The sequence below is a fragment of the Channa argus genome, chromosome 20 (assembly GCF_033026475.1).
Source record: "Channa argus isolate prfri chromosome 20, Channa argus male v1.0, whole genome shotgun sequence".
NCBI lineage: Eukaryota > Metazoa > Chordata > Actinopteri > Anabantiformes > Channidae > Channa > Channa argus.
Window position 1 is genome coordinate 4,000,221 of NC_090216.1, and position 20,281 is coordinate 4,020,501.

The following is a 20,281-nucleotide window of genomic DNA, read 5'->3' on the forward strand; positions in this document are numbered from 1 at the left end:
TGAGGATGAGCAGTTTAGAACAAATTCCACTTTAGCTGCAAATCAAACAGCTGGCATCACACTCCATGATGCACATACCCACATTCACACTTTAAAATATAAAAGCAGATGGCTGGAAATGGTGATGGCAAGAAGCAGAAGAAAGTGTCAAGTCACTGAACTAAAGCGCAGAACAATACAGTTGAATGAAAACGTTTGCATCTCCTTCCGTTAATAAGGCGTCGACATTTATCAACATTATATTTATTGCACATTTATTTGGTAAAAGTGTTCCTTCAACCAAGACAAATACCTGAATGAGGCACTAGGAAACTCCAGTCCAAAACAAACAGCAGGGGACCAGACAAAGTCCTTAGAGACAACTGGAATAAAAGTCCCCATAGACACAGTCAAGCGTAATCTGCAGAGGTCTCAAGTGTTTGGGAGAAAAGCATGCAGGAAGCCATTCTTTACTTTTTAGACATAAGGCAGCATGTTTGGAGCATGTTAACCAACCAAATGAGGTTTTGAACAAGATTATGTGGTCAGACGGTAAATTATTTGGTCAAACATGGTGGAGGCTAACTGATGTTTTGGATGTGTGTCTGCATCAGTCACTGGAGTCCTGCATAAAGTGCAAGGAAGAATGAATGCAGCCCAAAATCAGAAGATTATCTGTCAAAAGCTAAAGATGAAGAGGCAGTGGATCCTTCAACAAGACAACGTTCAAAAGCACAAAGCTAAGTCAACCCAGGGATGGTTTAAAAAGGATAAGGTGAAGGTTTTACCATAGCCCAATGTTATGGAAAACCAGCTGATAGATTTGAAGAAAGCTGTACATGGCGGGCAACCAAACAATCTGGTCCCCAAAGAGGTTTGAGGAGATTATAAAGAGAAATGGGGAAAACTTGAAAACACAAGAGGGATAAAAAGTTGTAAAATTATGACATTTTCACCATTTTATAACTTCATTTTGCTACACTCCTTTAACCTTTTTGTTATTTCTGAATATGAAGGAACATTTGTACCAGCTGAATGTGTATTAAATATCTTAGTTTTAGAAAATATGAGGATGCAAACTTTTGCACTCAACTGTAAGCAGTTACATAAACAGCAACACCTATATTGGGGATATTTATATAACAGGAGAAAACAAAGAGTCTTACCCAAGGAACTGGGCCCCTGCCGGACCGACCTCGACCAGTCGGCTGGCCAGGCCTTCTCCTTCCACCATCGGAGGAGGCGACGCCAGTTTGTGCCTCTTAACCAGTCGACAAGTGATCCTGGTAGGCGCTGTGCACTTTCTGGGCGGGATGATGATGCGCATGCCGTTATGACGACTTCCTCGCATGGAGCCACCCCTGGCGTCGACCATGAAGCTGACCAGGAACCTGATAAAAAAAGTGAAAATAAAGAAAACGGAAGAGAGGGAGAAAAAGAGTAATAGGAGACATAGAGAAGTCATCGCTCAATGAAGCAGACAGTACAAATATGGTAAAGGAAAGAGAGGAGAGGATATAAAAATGGAATATACAGTTTCATCAGTTTAAGAGTGGTATTTATGGCGAGAACAGGGTCTTTAGTTAAGGTGAGGTCACTTTCCATGCTGTGAGCTTCAAAACACACACAAAGGAAGTGTGAGCAATAGAGAACAGAGATAGAAGAAAGAAGGAACAGAAACTTGGGGAGTTTTCTGTGTTGGCTGTGACTGTACATCACCATCATCATGAGGCATCGAGTAAAACAAAAAACTTACATTTTTCAGAATTTGTATTAAAATTACCAATTGATGACAAAGAATGACATTAAATATGTAGGTAATATTTAGAGAATTAAGTAGACAGTCAATATGCCAGCACAGGATCTTCCAACTATAACCAGTGTTTTACCCATATTAGAAAGTGGTTCAGTTCTGTGTGTAACTTATGTGACTTTCTTTTTTTTTTAAGTTAAAATAACTCACACACACAGATTCACACCATGCAGTTTGGTATCTGAGATGTTTTGTTAGTTCGTATGTAGATGTGAAACACTTAGAATGAATTGTTCCTTTCAAAACTTTAGGTCTTGAAAAATACAATCGCACATTTTACCTTACGTGGGGAAACATATTTATCTAGTACAGGAATTCGTTTAATTGGCTGCTTATTCATGACTGAACCAAATCTACAGAACTTTAATGCATTTTTATCAACTTGCTGGTGGAATATGTAAAAAGAAAAGTACACGTACAACCTTTACACAGTCACATTCAGCCAGAACACAAACTTATTAATATCAGTTAGAAACTCAGACATTTCCTCCAAACAAATGGAATAAACACAAGGTCAAACATCCACATGTTCATGTGTGAGGAGAGCAAACACAGATGTTATGAGTGAATAGAGAGGGAAAGGTGTGGGATGTCACCAGAAGTAACAAACATAGTAGTCCAATCACAGTCAATCACCTGCTGTCGTACTGCGGGAGCGGAGAGGAAAAACTGCAGGATGAACGACAAAGCAACGCAGGAGTGACAAGTCAATAACACAGGTTTGTCATCGAAAATAGCAGTGAGAAGACGACAGCCAAGGAGTCCTTCACAGAAATAGTTCAACGTAGTTATGAGCCATAGTTTTGAGAGGATTGCTACCACTGTCATGTCTGTACCTGCAGCGGCTTTTTCCACGTTTTACGGCGATAATCGAAGAGCTCTCTGTGTACACTGTGCCGTCTTCACTGTACGTCTGGCCTTCTCGCCACCCTTGTGTGAGTTTTTGTTGTGTTTTTAATATACTTTCATGAATAGATTAGTTTTGAGTTAACACTAATGCTGCTAATGTAATTCGTATTGCATTTGGAAACAAAACCGATAACTCGCTGTAATAATTAACCTATAATGCCAAAAAAACTACATCAACAGCGTTGATGTCTCATTTCAATATTTAGGACTTCCATAGATACAGTGATATAAAATGAAGCTCTGAGCTTCTATCTCCCATATGCTGAGGAAAATTTACAAGTCTACAATATATTTAAGTTAAGAAAAAATGAGCTATAGTGTTTGTCACAGTAAGGCTGTGTGCAGGAGGGCAACAGGAAAAGTGGTACAAGAGGAAAATAGAGCTGTAATGCCAAGAATTCCAATTCTTATTTCCTTCTTGTTACCTTGGGTTTAATTTAGCGCCCTCTCCTAGGTGTTTAGGGTGAGGGCAAGGTAATGGGACGCAATTCTCGGCATCCCAGCTTTCTGCGTAATGCTTCATTTTCCCTCCGCATTTTATTTATCATACAGGCATGAAAGTGTAAAACTCAAAAATATTTGAAATTGTCAAACTTTTGCCTTCAGCTACAGCTCTCTTATTCCACTCTGAGCTGAGTCACAGGTGCTTCTTTCACTCCCAGACTAATAATTTATCAGAATTTTAGGTAGGTCAGATTTTGGTGGAAATAAAAAAAAAGAAAAAAAAAGACAGAAACTATAGCTCAGGTTGTTTTTTTCTCTCAACACTCTACACACCAAGGATACACAGCTTTGGACATACATTTTAGGCACTTGCAAGTTTCAGCAATGATAGAAAAATGGTGCATACACATATAAACGGTGCTAGGACACAGCTAACTGATAAACAAATACTAAATATGGCACCGTTTTTAAAAGAGTCTTCAGTTCATCACCAGGAACGACAGAAGTGTGACTTTTACTGAGAGATAAGTTGGAACAGAAAATCCGAGAGCATGAAGAAAAACCGCTGAAGGTAAGAGACATCTTATTCAGGGGGAAACCAATGAGAAAGAGACAGGAGGCGAAGAAGACAGGGAATAAGGGTGGTGGAAGACAAGCAGACTTGAATCCTGCCTCCTCCACCTCTAAATCCTCCTTACAACGCAAGCACCCTTACCCAGAATGTACTGGTGAGGAGACCAGGTTGACGTTATCCAGTGCATCTGCATTCCAGCTGTACCTCCTCAGAGAGTTGCTGTCAAAATCCTTAGCCGCCGTCAAATGCTGTGGAAGAGACAAAAAGGGTCACTGCAATGGAAAAAGTGCAAAATGCCGGATTCTGAGAGTCCTGTGTGTGCACAAGAAGAGGGTACTTTAATGTGAAATAATGAAATCATTTTTCCCCATTGAACCGTGCACTTATGTCAATAGAAAAGAAAACACCGCAGTGCTGAAGTTTAACTCATAGCAACACGTCAGCTTTTTACGCTTTCCTGCTGGCAGAAATTAACATCTCCAAAATGAACAAGCACTGACACATAATGAATTTTCTACAGCAAAAAACAAAACAAAACATAAAATTGAAAGTCAATGCACTACAATGTTTTCAACAGGGGTTGTAATCTTATTAAGCCATGAACTCCTGACATATAAACTAAGGGAATGTCACATTTTTCTAAAGGCCACTTAGAGCATCATGAGACTGGTGGATAAGAAAATGTCAATCCGCTAATATGACAATGATTCAAAATATTCAGCTCATACACTAAAAAAAAAATCTATTTAACAAACAATGAAATGATCTAAATATCTTTAACATGCACTGACAGAAAGGCGACTTGAACATCTACCTTATTGTGTTGCTCGACTATGAAAGACTTTTCCTTTGAGAGCATCTGGAGCAGCGTGAGAGGAGACATGCTGTTATTTAGAGGCTGTCACATGCACACTGAGGTTTTATTTAAAACTACAGGAATGCATGTGCCACTGTAGCGTGCACAGTAGACAGATAAAGAGATGCAGAAGAAGTCATGGAGGGTCTTGGCTGCTTCTGACAAATGGTCTTTTTTTTTTATCCTACAGAAATTTTGATGAAACCACATAAGTTGTCATTTTGCTTCCACAGTGAAAAAAAAAGTCACCACGTCTTCCTGGGATGCTCTTGTGATTAAGCTTAAATCGGCACTTTACTGATTATACATACAAAGCGTAGGTCCCGGTTAATGCTACAGCCCACTGAAAACTACAAACGAGCATCTGCGATTTGGACTTGGGTTTTGGAAAACATTTCGATCTTGTGGACAATTTTAAGATCTGCAAATCAGGATGAATCACCTTCTGCTCAGCCAGTTTTGACAATGTTTCTCTCAAGTCCCTAAAATGCTTGGAAGCACAATATTAAAAACCACTTAATAATCTATGTTTAACATATTTTGATAGGTACAGCTACAACTTTTCCTTGTCAATTAATCTGCAGCTTATTTTTTCTAGTTAACTGAGCTGCATTTTTTTTTAGTCCAAAAGTTAGAGATTCTTTGGTTTTTAATTAATCCATTAATTAAGTTACTTTTTTTTAAATAAATATTGGGCACATCCTCATATCAGCCTGGGGGCAAATCAGTGTATCCACAGACCCATGTTTGGTGCTAATGCAACATGTTGAGAAACAGCTACATCTCCCTACACAAATGCAAAAAAAAAAAAAAAAACTGAAAGCAATTCTTCATTTGCATGATGAGAGCAGAAGCATTTTATTTTGATCCTTACAAAACACAGCACAAACATCTCTTTACTGTTTCTAATGTTTAACTGAACGGTGATGAGTAATCACTAAAATCTAATTTGACATTGTAGACCACGAGTGAAAGTTGAGTTTTGGGTGAGGACATGATTTATTCTACAATTCATCTCACCTCAATTCCTACTGCAGCTCAGGTGGTACTTCCTTAAAGTAAGTGGGCCATCACAGATAACCTCACTTATAAAGCAGCACTAACCACTAATCTCACTAAAATGTAACGGGGTTGGTCGTCTTTATGTCACTACCCATTCAGGTTTAAGAGAATTGGTGAATAGCCGGGATTTTGTCGCGGCACTAAGACAGACTGGCAAATCTGGAGACAGGACTTCACGGCGAGACAAAAAGAGACATAGCCTGCCTGTGCACCTTTAAACACCCAGAGGTTCAGTCAGTGTACATACCATCTCTTTACTGGGCGCCAGCATCTCCTCTATCATCATGCTGTCCCGCGTGAACGAACTCCGGTTCAGCGTGTTGGACCTATCAGAACTGAAGGAACGCAGGCTTGGTGTGGTTGCCGTAGAAGTCACGGATTATCAAGTCACAATGATGGAGAGGGGAAGTGGGGAGAAGGAAAAGGAGGAGGAGGAGGAGGAGTTTGGGTGTAAGAGGGTATGAAAGTGAACAGAAAAAAACAAACACATTAAATGCATGCAGCTTCCAGGAACCTGACTGTATGCCACCACTGACAAACACAGTGTTAGACTAAACCATCTTGTCATGCTACTAATTTGTTTGAGGCAACAAGAAAACATGTTAATAAACTACACAAACAATGCAAAACACAAGTTTTGGGATAATTATAGCCTCTTGAGTCTTAGCAGCTGGGTTCCCCCCGTGCAGCACACAATCTCAATACCTCAAAAGCCTGAGTGAAGCAGAATAGCTTATGAAATTTGGGCAGATTACGGTATGAAGCTATGGTATTTGATCATCTCCGTGAAACCCCTGCAGATGTGTAGCATCCTCTGACCATAAATCAGCTGCACATTGTTAGAGACATGTTGTTTGGTCCCAGTGCATTTTTTTTTTTTAGACTACATGGTGTGAAGTTTGTGATGGGGTTTGGAGAAACATTTTTATGAGGCAAATAAAGAGCATTAGTGAGAGATGATGTGATGAATGTTTGCTGCAACATCTCAGCTGCACTGCTAGTTGCTCTGCTCAAAGAGATAAACCTGACTCAATTAGCCTTTGAAAAGTTGAAAGAGCAAAAAGGCAACTCTAGGTAAACTCAGTTGTCACACATCATGAAATGATGTCTGGTCTCATGCCTGGTTTCCTCCAGGTGTGACACTTGGCATTTAGGGATTGTGCTCTGACATGTTAACTGTGGGACCTTATATACAGGTGTATGCTTTTCCAAGCATACATGTCCCATCAACTGAATTTCCCACAGGTGGACTCCAGTCAACTTGTAGAAACATCTCAAGGATGATCAGTGGAAACAAGATGCACCAGAGCTCAACTGTGTCATGGCGAAGGCCATGAATAAAAACAAAACTTCTTTCACATTGTCATTATGAGGTATTGTTTGTAGAGTTTGTGGGAAAATAAGGAATGTGATCAATTTTGGAATAAGGCTATAACGTAGCAAAATGTGGAAAAAGTTAAGCGCTGTGAGTCCTTTCTGGATTCACTCTATGTCTCCTCGTTAATGGAGAGGGCGACTACCACAGAGGTATGTATCTCAAAGAAGTTGTAGAAATGTTTTTCCAATTTTCCACTTGCTTTAGTCATACAGCTCTTGACCTTATGTACACAGCACGTTGCTCTACATGTACCTTTTTTTTTTTTTCTCTTTCCGCTTATCCCGTGAGTTCATAGTCGTCACAGGGGATCAATGTACGCATGTTGATTTGGCACAGTTTTTACGCAGGATGCCCTTCCTGACGCAACCCTCCCCAATTTCTACCGGGCTTGGACCGGCACTGCACAGCTGGGGAGGGGAATGGGCTGTTAGGGGTTCAGTGTCTTGCCCCCCCCCAACTGAGCTACAGCCGCCCCGTTACTCTATATGTATTATATGAGCATATGTCCACAAGGCAATTGAAATTTGTTCAAATGAATAATCCATCCTGCTCTCGTGAACTTTTTCTTGTTTCATTTCAAAAAAAGTATAGTGAGACCAGCTAATTCTGCACTGTTCATCTGTTATGACACTAAACTGATGAAGGCAACAGCATCCATATTCCCTGCACATATATCAGTTCAGGTCCATGGAAGCTTGAATCCAAACACAGAAACCAAAATGATGCAAAGCTCCACCTTTGTGGCAAGCCCACAAAGACCCAGGCATGAATGACACACTCACCACAGTCAAACACAGAAGCAAATGAAACAGGCTTTCAGCCTTTTTTCCCATCCAAAAGCAAAAAACTGGACAAGAATCACAAAGGTGAACCACAGTACACAATACAGTGTCTGATGTTAACATACAGTATAACTGTGTTAAGAAACAGAAAAACTGCTCAAAAAAAATACGTTAGTACTCAGATGGGTTAAATATGTGTTACACTGGACCACAAAGCCACAATATTGATAGGGACCAGGGTTTGAGGGTATAGGGGTAGGAAGATGGAGGGGGTGGTGGGGGAGGTGTAGCGTGGCCTTGTCATGCCTTCATCCTTACCTGACTTTGGGACTAACAGTAAGAAAAAACATAGGGAGAGAATAAAACATCATGAACAAAGACAGGAGTTCACGGAGAGATGCAGAGAGAAGAGAAGCAGGTTGGTAGATCGATTCCGAATGACTGACACATTGACCCCCTGCCCCACTGCCAGAGACCCTGGCTTCCTGCTGTCTAACTAAGGCGGCAGCATCTCAGGTACTCTGCATCACTATAGTTTCAATCTTTAATCGTAGTTATTAAGAAGGAAGAAGTGAGGTTGATGGGTGTTGTAGTATTTACAGCCATTTGCTGCATCAACTTGATAGGAGAAAAGCAATTTATCAAGAAAAACCAAACCCAGCCCAGAGTATCAACTTCAGCCTTCCAACTAGTGAAAGTACTTGTACAGCTTGCACTTCTCCCACTTCAACACACAACTGGGAATTGCATTTTGAGGTGGTGATTAACACTGACAACAATATAAAAACCTGGAATAATCTTACTAAGCCAATTTGTTAAACTATTGGATTGGACTGAAGATTGGAGACATCTCTCTCTCTCTAACACACACACACACACACACACACACACACGCACACACAGCATGTGTTGATCTATCCCACCGCTCTGGGGCATGCAATCGAACATGTTTCTAATTTCCTGTGGCTCAGTGTCCATGTGTGTCACTGCTCAGAAATTCAATAACCCCCTCCCTTGTCAGCATGTTGCACAACTGTCAATATTTTCAGTTCAACAGGCACAGAGAGAGCGAACTATGACCTCCTACTGATGAGGCGGAAATCTGTGCTAGGGAGTTACACTAATGTGACTAACCATTGCCATCTTGCTTCTTCTGGATAATATCTGGATAACGACGCCAGAGTAGTTTTATTCATTTCCGCTAAAACGGTACTTATTAAATGGAAACAACTTCATATGCAACTACTAAAACCTGCAGCTTCTCTCTTGACAGCCCTCTGTTATGTGGTACCACTTTTTTATTTTACATCATGAGCTTTCACAGACTGGTTCAAGTGTCTACAGTGTAGCCCTGGGAAGCAAATATCGGAGTGTTTGCTAACTGTCAGTTGAGCTCATAAGGCTTGATGCTAACAGGACAAGTTCCCACAGTTCACTCAGAAGCTGTTTTGTACCACAGACCGGTCACATTTAACATTATACCAACATTGAAGCTACAACATGCAACTTAAGGCCCAAGACTTGAAATCAGTCCACCTTGCGACGCTCTTACTGTCAGTTATGCCCCACCACACTCTGCCTTCAGGTATTTGTCATTATCAAATTACAGTAACTGAGCTGCAAAGTTTTTCTGATTGGTCGAAAGGGCGAGCCTCATTCCAAAAACCTTTAGAAGTGAATATCTCTTTAGCGCTGACGTGCGAGTTTGTAAGATAAGTTTTGGAACATTTTTTTAGTAAAAAAAAAAAAAAAAAAGTATTAAAAAAAAGTTACAACTGTAGCTTTAATATTCCACATTTTGTGGCGTTGTATGACTTATATTGCAACTGAATATATAATATCTATTATATTTGTTTTACTACTACTACTTTGCATTACTTTAAAATGTCAAGTAATTTAAAACAATATCCAATTGGTTAACTCTGGAACATTTACAGCAATTCCAATGAAGGTGCACTGTCCCTGTAGCTTTTTGTCTCTGTCTCTCTAACAGCATAAATTAGCATCTATGGAATCAGAAATAATTATGATATGCGTTATCAGTGTGTCTCACCTCTGTGACCTTGCACCCACACTGAAGCCCATGTAGCCCTCCTGGGGGAGCGAGTCGTCCCCCAGCTCTCGCAGGTCCTGGGGGGCCAGATACTTGACCGTGTCCCCCGTCATTGCGTCGTCACCTGGCCGTTCAAAACACACGAGGCAACAGGAAAGTTACAGGAAGAAAACACAAGTTGTCTCTTTAGCTTCAATTTTGCCAGTGCAAAACTCCTGCTGTCTGGGAAACCACATGCAGAGAGAATGAATGGAAACTACTCTTTCCTCGCTCGAGCGCTGCACAGGTTTGTTGGAGCAACACACATTCCCTGCTCTGAAACTTTGGCTACTGGAAGTGTTGTCTTGTTTTTGTGGTGCACTCGCACCATAATAGCTTTTAGGCTGGAGGATCAATGCAGCTTCTGCCCAGAGGCTGTTTTCCAGTTTAACGCGGTCTAAAAAAATGCACACAAACAAGCCTTTTGCTGTCACTAAAAGCTTTTTGTCTCCTGTTGACAAAGAAAGGCCTTCAGGTTAGTTAACAGCAGTAATCGAGGACAGTAAAGCTCATGTGGCTTTGAGCCCGTTCCCACAGATTAATGTAAAGGACAATTAGGATGAATAAAAACAGTGGTTAAAGACTTGGAACATATACGTTGCAGGTCCGGCAAGACCACAGTTGGCAGCATGTTATTCCGCTCAGATGATGTCTTAGATGATCTTAGCCTACTGACGGGCCGCTGACTAAGGAACAGAGCAGGAGTTCAAGCGGGACAGAGGAGCAAGTGGAAGCGTGCAGGCAGAGAAAGGAAGAGAAAGCAAAGGGAGGCATTCCAGCTACTACAAAGCACTGAGACCCCCGCCCCACTCCTCCTCCTGTCCCCTCATCTCCTGCTGCTACAGCACCCCTCCCCCTTAAACTTTCTCACTCAAACACACACTCACTCACACACATTACAGACCCCATCTGGCGACATTCCAGCCTATTCTGTGAACTCCCTTCTGCTTCCAGCTTCAACAAGTGCAAACTCCTCCCGAGCGAGTCCATAACTCACCTCCTGCTTTAAAGCACTTCATTCCAGTTCGGGTCGTCCAGTCTGCAGGATCTCACCCTGATCTAACTTTTCCTTGACTTGACTCCCTTTCGCTCCTTCTGGCATTCACTGTCTGCCTCTCTCTCTTTCACAGCTCAGCGCTCACATGAACAGATCGGTTTCTCCCGCCTACCCACCCTGCTCTAGGATTATCCAGTGTGTGTGTGTGTGTGTGTGTGTGTGTGTGTGTGTGTGTCTGTATGTGTGTGTGTGAGAGAGAGAGAGAGAGAGTTTCATAGCAAACACCTAGCTCTCACTGCAGGACAGAAATAGTAAGTGGGCGTGTGACTAAGACTTAGTTGTCTAACATGTAAATTCTTCCTGTGCAGCAAATATAGACGCGTGCACACTGTGCAGGTTTGTTTATACGTTGTCACTTTTTCCTCGTTTAGGTTTCTCCCTGCTCTACCTGTCTGTCTGCGTTCCTCTTGATCTCTGTTGTTATTTTTTCAGCTGCTTCCCTGTCAATCTTGATTACTGTAAATTATTCTCTGTGAGGCCCATACTATACTTATGGATTAAAATCATTATTTTTCTCAAAATTCTACAAACAATACCCCACAATGAGAATGTGGAAGAAGTTTGTTTTACATCTTTGCAAATGTTTTAAAAATAAAAAAATGAAAAGAAATCACAGGTATAGTATAATTCATGGCCTTTGCTTACAGGTTTGTTGAAGCACCTTTAGCACCAATTGCAGCCTCAAGTCTTTCTGAGTATGATGCTACAAGCTTGTCACATCTATTTCTGGGCAGTTTCTCTCATTCTTCTTTGCAGCACCTCTCAAGCTCCATCAGGTTGGATGGGGAGCGTCGGTGCACAACCATTTTCAGATCTCTCCAGAGACGTTCAATCGGGTTCAAGTCTGGGCTCTGTCTGGGCCACTCAAGGACATTCACAGAGTTGTCCTGTAGCTACTCCTTTGTTATCTTGGCTGTGTGCTTAGGGTCGTTGTCCTGTTGAAAGATGAACCGTGGCCCCAGTCTGAGGTCCAGATGCTCTGGAACAGGTTTTTAATCAAGGATGTCTCTGCACATTGTTGCATTCATTTTAACCTCGATCCTGACCAGTCTCCCAGTTGCTGATGCAGAAAAACATCCCCACAGCATGATGCTGCCACCACCGTGCTTTACTGTAGGGATGGTGTTGGCCAGGTGGTGAGCGGTGCCTGGTTTCCTGCAGACGTGACACTTGGCATTCAGGCTATGGGTTCAATCTTTGTTTCATCACAACAGAGAATTTTTTTTTTCTCAGGGTCTGAGAGTCCTTCAGGTGGGCTGTCATGTGCCTTCTACTGAGGAGTGATTTCCATCTGCCCACTCTACCATACAGGCCTGATTGGTGGAGTTCTGCAGAGATGGTTGTTCTTCTGGAAGGTTCTCCTCTATCCACAGAGAAAAGCTGGAGCTCTGTCAGAGAGACCATCGGGTTCTTGGTCATCTTCAAGACCCTTCTCTCTCTTCTCGCTCAGTTTATTTGGCCGGTCGCTTTAGGAAGAGTCTTGGTGGTTCCCAAGTTCTTCCATTTACAGATGATGGAGGCCACTGTGCTCACTGGGACCTTTAATGCTGCGGAAATGTTTTTATACCCTTCCCCAGATTTGTGCCCTGATACAATCCTGTCTCTGAGGTCTACAGACAATTCCTTGGACTTCATGGCTTGGTTTATAATCTGACCTGCACTGTTAACTGTGGGACATTATATAGACAGGTGTATGCTTTTCCAAATCATTTCAAAATAACTGAATTTCCCACACAAACATCTCAAGGGTGATCAGTGGACACAGGATGCACCAGAACTCAAAGAGCATCATGGCAAATGCCAGGAATACTTATGTACATGTGATTGTTTCGTTTTTCTATTTTTAATACGTTTGAAAGATTTCAAACAGAGTTTATTCATGTTGTCATTATGGGGTATTGTTTTTGAGGAATTTTGAGGAACGTAATGAATTTGATCCATTTTGGAATAAGGCTAATAACATAACAAAATGTGGAAAACGTTAAGCGCTGTCAATACTTTCTGGATGCACCATAGTTAAGCAGCATCTACAAACCTGTTTTAAAGCCTTTTAGGGATAATTCAAGTCTCAGTTGTGCCAAAGTAAAAATCCTTGTGCTATTTGTGAGGAAAAAGTAGTGAATTAATGTAACCGCTATACTGTGTACAATGTGACTGCTCCACATATTTAAACCTGCCAATCAGAGCACAGATGATGATGATGATGATGATGATGAGGAGGAGGAGAGAGGTGCACCATACACTGACTGATACTAGCATCATGAGCAGCCTCAGACATACAACATACTTCAGACAGCACCATGTCTTTGAATAGAATTTTTACATAAAGTTAGAAAAGGAACCAACTTGTTTTCTACTGCAGTGGCCATTCACAGTACTGAAACAAAAAAGTTGACCTTTTTTGTGCTTAAATATAACCGAAAACACACAGCAGCTACGTGTAATATTCCGTAAAAATAACCAAAACTGATGATAAGCCAACATCTTTTTAACTCCACCCTTGAACATTTTACTCATTTCCAAACATGTACTCTGGCTGCTTTTTTGGAGACTTGAAAGTGTTTTCTAAGTCAAGTCTTAACCAGAATTCAATCTCCAATAGGTTTAGTCGATCAAAGTTGATTTTCAGGACCTGTGTTATTTATTTTACTTAAATCTGACTCGGGACAAGATGTACAGTAAAACCATCAATAACAAATTGTTTAGAGTGGCTTAATACGTACTAATCCGTTTTAATTTGAAACCCGAGCACGTTGTCTTGTTATTAATACTGTCGCTTCCATTTTGTAAAAGTCTATATTTAGAATATGAAATGCCAAAACTTAGGGCAGACATGACCAAGGCCAAGGATGAAAACACATACAAGAAGAGTTCAGATCTTCACCTAAAACAACGTGACACATGATTTGGAACTAGACCTATCAATTACTCTTTACTTGTAGAAAACCTATCACAGATAACCCATCATGTGATCCATATATTGTTGCCTTAAAAACTTCTACTCAGATGTTATATCTGAGTAGAAGCTGACCAAGTGTTACTTAACTTTTAATTAGGTTTAATTAAATTCAACTCTTTGAAGAGCAGTTTAAAGGCTTTGCAGGATGTTCTGGTTTAAACCATGAACTGTGTGTTGTTATGCGAGATGTTATTCATTGCTGTTACTCCGCTGGTATGCGAGCTTGTGTGTGACTGTGTGTATTTGTGCTCCTAGGGTTACACTCGATATATTTATAGATGAGAAGTTAAAGATGGGCTCTACTAGACCGAAGCACGCACACACACTTAGTATGAGCGCAAACATGCCAATACTGTAAATGTGCTGTATACATAAAATGGTAACACAGTCACGAACACAGTTTAGTTCTGTCAGTTTAGTCCACACTGGTTATTAGAGATGGTTATAGCAAGATCACCTGCTTTTGAACTTACAAGAATAGCTGATGCAGATGTTTCCAACTTCCAATTCTGTTTAAATAAAGCAAAACATATCTTTAACCACTTCCTTCAAGTTTGTTCTGCAGTCATGAAATTAGCTTTCATTATCATTGTCTTGATCACGCTATGTGCTCCATGTTTGGCTCAGTGGGAAGAGTCACTGTGTTGTCACCTACAGTAAGTCTTCAGACAAAGGGCTATAATCCACGGCCCCGACCTACACTCCATGACCTTCTGTGCCAGCTATGTTCCTTTACATTAACCCAGTTCAGTGTATTATTACGTTTAAATAACAACACAACTGGTAACGTCGTCATGTCCAGCCACACACATCTGTACGCACTGTGGAAAGGCAAGCTGTTTCAGCGTTGCTGAGGAAATGTGAATTCCTGCAAGCTGCTGCCATTTAGCAGCAACAAAAACGGGCACCTACACAAAGGTACTTCTATGTGACAGCCCCAAAAGGAAAAGCCCGCTAGTCTTTATGATGAGTGCAGACTACGTTGTTCAAAAACCCCAGAGGGTAATGAGCCAACAGAAAATGAAAACAAATTAAACAGGGACAGTCAGTGAGGAGTTCAAGTTCAGCCGCTTCAGAAAGACATAGACAAAGGAAACAAACACACATACACACTGCACACAGCAGCGGACACCATGTTTGCTTTGGCCCGAATGTGTGAAACTACAATGGCAGCATCGTGAACAAGCCTCTGAAGACAAAGGCTCAAGTGTCTGTGTGACGTCTGTTTCACGCCATAAAGAGAAATCTGTTACACACGCCGCGACGCCATGAGCAGACAGTTGGCATAGCAACCAGGAGAAAGAGGAAGGCATTCTCCCTGCGTTTTGATGCATGAAAATAATTAAAGCATTACAACAACATAGCACGAAAGAGTTGGAGGGAGAGGCGGCAGCTGAAAGTACTCAAGTACAGTACTGCGTAGTACAGTACGTATGCAAAGTACAGAGGTTTGTGCATACATAAAGCAAAACTGGAAAACACAAAGAAGAGAAAAGGCTGCAATTTAAAAGCTTCCACAGCAACGTACCCTTTTCAGTGGAATCTTTACGCCGTTGGAATAGGGCAAATTGAAAAAGACTAGACTTGCTAAGAGCAAAGGAGCAGCATGCACAGGGAGCTATGGAAGAAGTTTTAGAACAGAGATTATAAAAGACCAAAAAGTTAAGTAAGATGAAAAATACCTTCTTCCACATCAGATAAATAGTCCTCTGTGATCATTTCGGGGACATTGGCTTTAGAGACTGTGTGATTGGGATGGAGGAAAAGGTTAGAGAAAAAACGGAACCAAAAAAATATGGAAAAAAAAACAACAACATATCTATACCAAAATCATAAGCAAAGAAAATTTTAAAAATGACTGAAATTAAAGTGATTAATGTACATTTTAAATGTATTTTGTGGATATACTGTAACCTTTGATTGCTTTGGAGGCTTAAATGACAAATGTCAAATAATGAAATAAAATGAAATTTGTTAAGGATGGAAAAATGACAAAGTGAGATAATTATATCCAAATTATTTAACTTTGGCAACAACTTGACAAACGGACAAATCTGGCAGGCACAAGAAAAGTGCTGGGAACCCATCTTATTCCAACCCAAAAGCCAAAAGCTACTTGACATTTTCTACATTGTGTTTCTCTCTCCAGGACTTTGTCATGCTGACATTTTAAAATGTGAAAGTTTTATGGGATTTAAAATAATACAGATTTGCACAAGCCTAGTAAAGCGAATCCTTACCTTCATCATCTGACATGTCCAACACCTCGTTCATGGTCTCTGGAACGTTCATCTTGTGCTTCTCTGTCACAGTCTGTCCAACAGAAACAAGCACACTTCCAATGTGAGCTGACCGTGTTTAATCCATTAAGAGTCTCTCTGAGAAGCTACACAGTTTTTTATAAGTTTTTTATGAATTTGTACTGGTATTGTACTTGACTACATAGTGTCAGAAATACATACATACCTGAGTGATTAGAGTTTCCTCTGTGACCACTTTGAGTGTGTCCACTACAGAGATGTACCCAAGCCTCCTCGCAATGGACAGAGCACTGTTCCCATTCTAGACAAACAAACAAAACCAAACCAGTTGAAATTTAAAAAGGTGAGCTTTCGGCAAAAAGCTTTCGGCAGGAAATCAAAGCAACTTTGTGTCTTTTCACAAAACTACAACTACAACTTAACAGCCATTTAGACGACACTGGAAAGTTCATAATCAAAGCTGTTTTACATCATTTTTCGAAAATATCTTGCACTTGCACTGTTTAGACTATAATTCATCTGAGTGTGTACTAACAGCAGTGAGTTCGTTGGGTGATGCTCCATGATGTAGCAGCAAGTTGATAATGTGTGTGTGCCCCTGCTGTGCGGCCTGATGCAGAGGCGTATAACCATTCTACACAGGAGGTAAACACAGGCAAAGGTTAGACTTAGAACACCGAACACTGACAAGCACAGTGAATATACACATGAAAAAGATCACATTGCTCAAATCTGCTCTCCGTATATCAAACACGCAAACACTAAACGGTTACCTTGGTCTTGGCGTTGACGTTCGCCTGATTTTTTAGCAAGAAGTTGACCATCTTCACGTTGCCATAGTGACAGGCTACATGGAGTGGAGTGTATCCCAGCTGATGACATGAAAATGAATACAAAAATGTGATTAGCTGAGAAATCACCATCTGAAAATTCCCATCACAATAGTATAAGTAAGGGAAAAGGAAAAAAACCTCACAATGGACAAGATGGAGCCAATGAATATTTTGTATTTTTGCATGGGCAAATTACTTATACAATAATCAGGTTATCCTTAAAATAAAAAAAAACGTTTAGTATTACCTTGGTCTCAGGGTCTACAGTGGCTCCGTGATTAACTAAGACCTCAGCGACGTTGACTTTATCCTCCTGTGCAGCCAGGTGGAGCGGAGTCAGACCAGACTGATGATAACAGGCAGAGTCAGAAAGAGTTAAATATACAGTGTGATACAATCAAGAGGGAGAGAAACACAGCTTGTTTAGAGCTGATGACAGGCTTGAAAACTAAACACTTTAGGAAATAATTGGCAAAATAACAGTCTTGGATGAGGTAAAATTAAGGTGCTGGCCAATAAACACAAGTTTGCACTACACACACAAACACACCGTAACAATTACTACCAAGGTATAAGTACTGTTTCTGCCAAAGAGTTCTACACACCAATAACACACAGACACATATTTAGCAAAGGCAGCTTTCACGCATGGATCTTGCACCTTATTGCCCGTGTTAACAGGAGCATCTCGAGCCAGCAGCAGTGTCACTATGTCCACATTGCCTTCCTGTGCCGCGAGGTGCAGAGGAGTTATCCCCTGGCGTGTGACTGTGTTGGTTAAGGCACCATACTCCAGAAGTGTGGTGGTTATCTCCATCTGATTCTTCTTAGCTGCAATATGAAGCGGAGTGTAGCCGTTCTGTGCACAAAGAAACAGAGACGTTTGTGTCTTTGCAATTGGACGACCGAGGATATAGCACGTTTTCAGTTTTATGATTATTTTAGCCCCGAAATCTTTACGTTTTGCTGTTTTGATCTTTTGCTTGAAAGATTCAACTTTGTTTTCTTAAATGGTTACTAAAGGCTGAAACAATAACTTTTTTCCACACCGAAATTCATAGTTTTAAAACTGTGGAGTGGAACTCAAACTCAAATATTCAGCGAGCTTGTTGATTTTTCAGTGGCAGCTCCTTCTAGCGCCTTCCACTGTCAGTGTGGAAGGAACAATTAACCAGCCAATCACAATCCATCGCTCCTCTATAGAACACAGTGTAATTAGATGTGGGTGGAAGAAACTGGGTCATCCTGCTTTCACCCCAAGCCAGTGAGACACAGAGAGAGAGAGAGAGAGAGACAGAGAGAGAGACAGAGAGAGACAGAGAGAGAGAGAGAGAGAGAGAGAGAGACAGAGAGAGAGACAGAGAGAGAGAGAGAGAGAGAATTTGGTGAAATGATATTCAATTTAATCTCCATTTTTTTACTGACTTACCTTTGCAGCAGCATGAGGTGAGGCTCCCTGGTTGAGCAAGAGCAGCGCCACCTTCTGGTTATCATAGTGTGCTGCCACATGCAGTGGAGTTAGTCCACTCTGAGCACACAAACACACACGCACAAATACTGTTAGACAGTGATTCACCTTCCATTCGAGTGCAGTATGAGTATGGGTTATCAGGTAAGCAGGGGCACAGTCTTGGTGATACCGTGCACATGTGCGAGTTACATATAAAAATGCGTAGAACTGCATTGATGCAACCTAAAAATTGTTGTTCATCCAGCTAACTTTGGGCATAACTCACGTTTTCTGGTACCACGAGTCTCGCACACTTAACCAGATCAAATCACTGCATTAGTGTATAACATGTGCTCACTAAAATTACTTTAGAAGACATCAACCTGACTTTATTAATCATATTAGATCTAGACAAACAAAAAGGGACTATAAATTGTGTCACTCCATCACTTTAGTTAAAATCGAATGTCTTAAGGTCTGAGGGGACAGATAAGGGATCGCAACAAGCAGCAACAGTAAAAACTGTTCTTATGGGGAATTGACAATGGTCTGAAGACGTGCCTGAAATATTACGGAGCCATCCTTTAACTTTAGCAGGTCAGATCAGACACTGTCAACAGCTGTTGACATTATTTCATTCCCATCCTCTCTTGTCTTGTCAGGTACCCAGCAGTGAATAAACATAGGTTACCTTCCCTGCAGCATCAGGTGGAGCATTTTTCTGCAGCAGCAGGTTGGCAACCTCAATCTTTCCATACTTTGCTGCTACATGCAAAGGTGTGAAGCCCTTCTGGAGAAACACATAATGACAGCAAACAATATTAGTTAACATTTAATACAAAATCTAAAACAAGCTGCACTACAGTTGCTTTAAGCATTTGAATTTGAAGAGTGAGACACTTCTGCCATGACGTATTTTATATGCATAGCTGCTTCTAGAAACAATGCGTGTTTAACAATAGACTGTATAATTCAGTCGTTTGCAGGGTTATGTCATGTAAACATGAGGAAATTATTACTTGGGCCTTAAAGATGATGAAACACATTAAGGTCTCAGGGCGTAGGAATAGGATGAGCATGGTGTGTGTTACATCAGATTCTTCAGCTGTGAGGCAACACAAATCCGTGACTGTGGTTCAGAATCAACCCTGTGCAGAGGGGGACCGAGCTCTGTGTGTATTTGCATGTGTCTGTTGTTTGCGCACGACTGTGTAAACACACAAAGAGGTGAGTAATAGCCGTGGGACTTGACAGAGTCCAGATTGGCTGCCTGGTTCAAGGCCCCTGGGTTTCTCCAACTCCCCCATAGATATGGGGGCTGCTGGATGGACGAATATACGACCCTGAATTTCTCTTTAGCCAAGTACGCATGTTATTTACTGAAAATTATACATTTATAATATTGTATTGTTTGCTGAAAGCCGGACAATATGTTTCCTCCTGAGTTAGGGGTCAGCTGTCAGCATTTGCTTTAATCAGTAACAGTGTTTGCTACAGGTCTGATCTAAAACACCACAGAAAAGCATCAAGCAACAGCCTCCAGCAGCAGATTGTTTTAACCCTCTGGAGTCTGGAGAATATCTGGCTGTTTTTGAATTCACCTTAAAACTGTTTACCATGCCAGTAGTTGGTGTCATTTTCACGTCACCTGTGTTCATTTTGACAAACTGTATCAGTGTAGAAAAACACAACAATGTTGTCATGTTGTATTGGAGGTGGACTCCAGCTGGAGAACAAAGATACTTGGAAGTATATCACAGCGTTTTAAACTTTAGATAAGACTTACAGTTGTCGCAGGTGGTTAATGAAATTATCCAGCTACAACACACAGG

The 20,281-nt window shown here is 41.0% G+C and overlaps 1 protein-coding gene across 50 annotated transcripts in view; it reads right to left on the reverse strand.

Annotated features, from left to right (window-relative positions):
* Positions 1-20,281, reverse strand: part of LOC137105903 (ankyrin-3-like) — a 133,102-nt gene that overhangs the window by 33,594 nt on the left and 79,227 nt on the right. For 12 of the 50 annotated variants that reach the window (XM_067488691.1, XM_067488690.1, XM_067488671.1 and 9 more), the window contains exons 16-31: positions 19,141-19,239; positions 18,429-18,527; positions 17,661-17,858; positions 17,247-17,345; positions 16,940-17,038; positions 16,702-16,800; positions 16,372-16,467; positions 16,146-16,218; positions 15,588-15,647; positions 14,379-14,414; positions 9,851-9,974; positions 5,885-5,987; positions 4,534-4,578; positions 3,861-3,967; positions 2,429-2,461; positions 1,146-1,370 (exon numbers count right to left, since the gene is read on the reverse strand). In XM_067488691.1, coding sequence (XP_067344792.1) covers positions 1,146-1,370; positions 2,429-2,461; positions 3,861-3,967; positions 4,534-4,578; positions 5,885-5,987; positions 9,851-9,974; positions 14,379-14,414; positions 15,588-15,647; positions 16,146-16,218; positions 16,372-16,467; positions 16,702-16,800; positions 16,940-17,038; positions 17,247-17,345; positions 17,661-17,858; positions 18,429-18,527; positions 19,141-19,239 — 1,595 coding nt within the window. Of the gene's footprint in view, positions 1-1,145; positions 1,371-2,428; positions 2,462-3,860; positions 3,968-4,533; positions 4,579-5,884; positions 5,988-8,115; positions 8,128-9,850; positions 9,975-14,378; positions 14,415-15,587; positions 15,648-16,145; positions 16,219-16,371; positions 16,468-16,701; positions 16,801-16,939; positions 17,039-17,246; positions 17,346-17,660; positions 17,859-18,428; positions 18,528-19,140; positions 19,240-20,281 lie in introns of all 50 variants that reach the window. The other 38 variants (XM_067488651.1, XM_067488654.1, XM_067488653.1 and 35 more) reach the window with 16 other exon arrangements.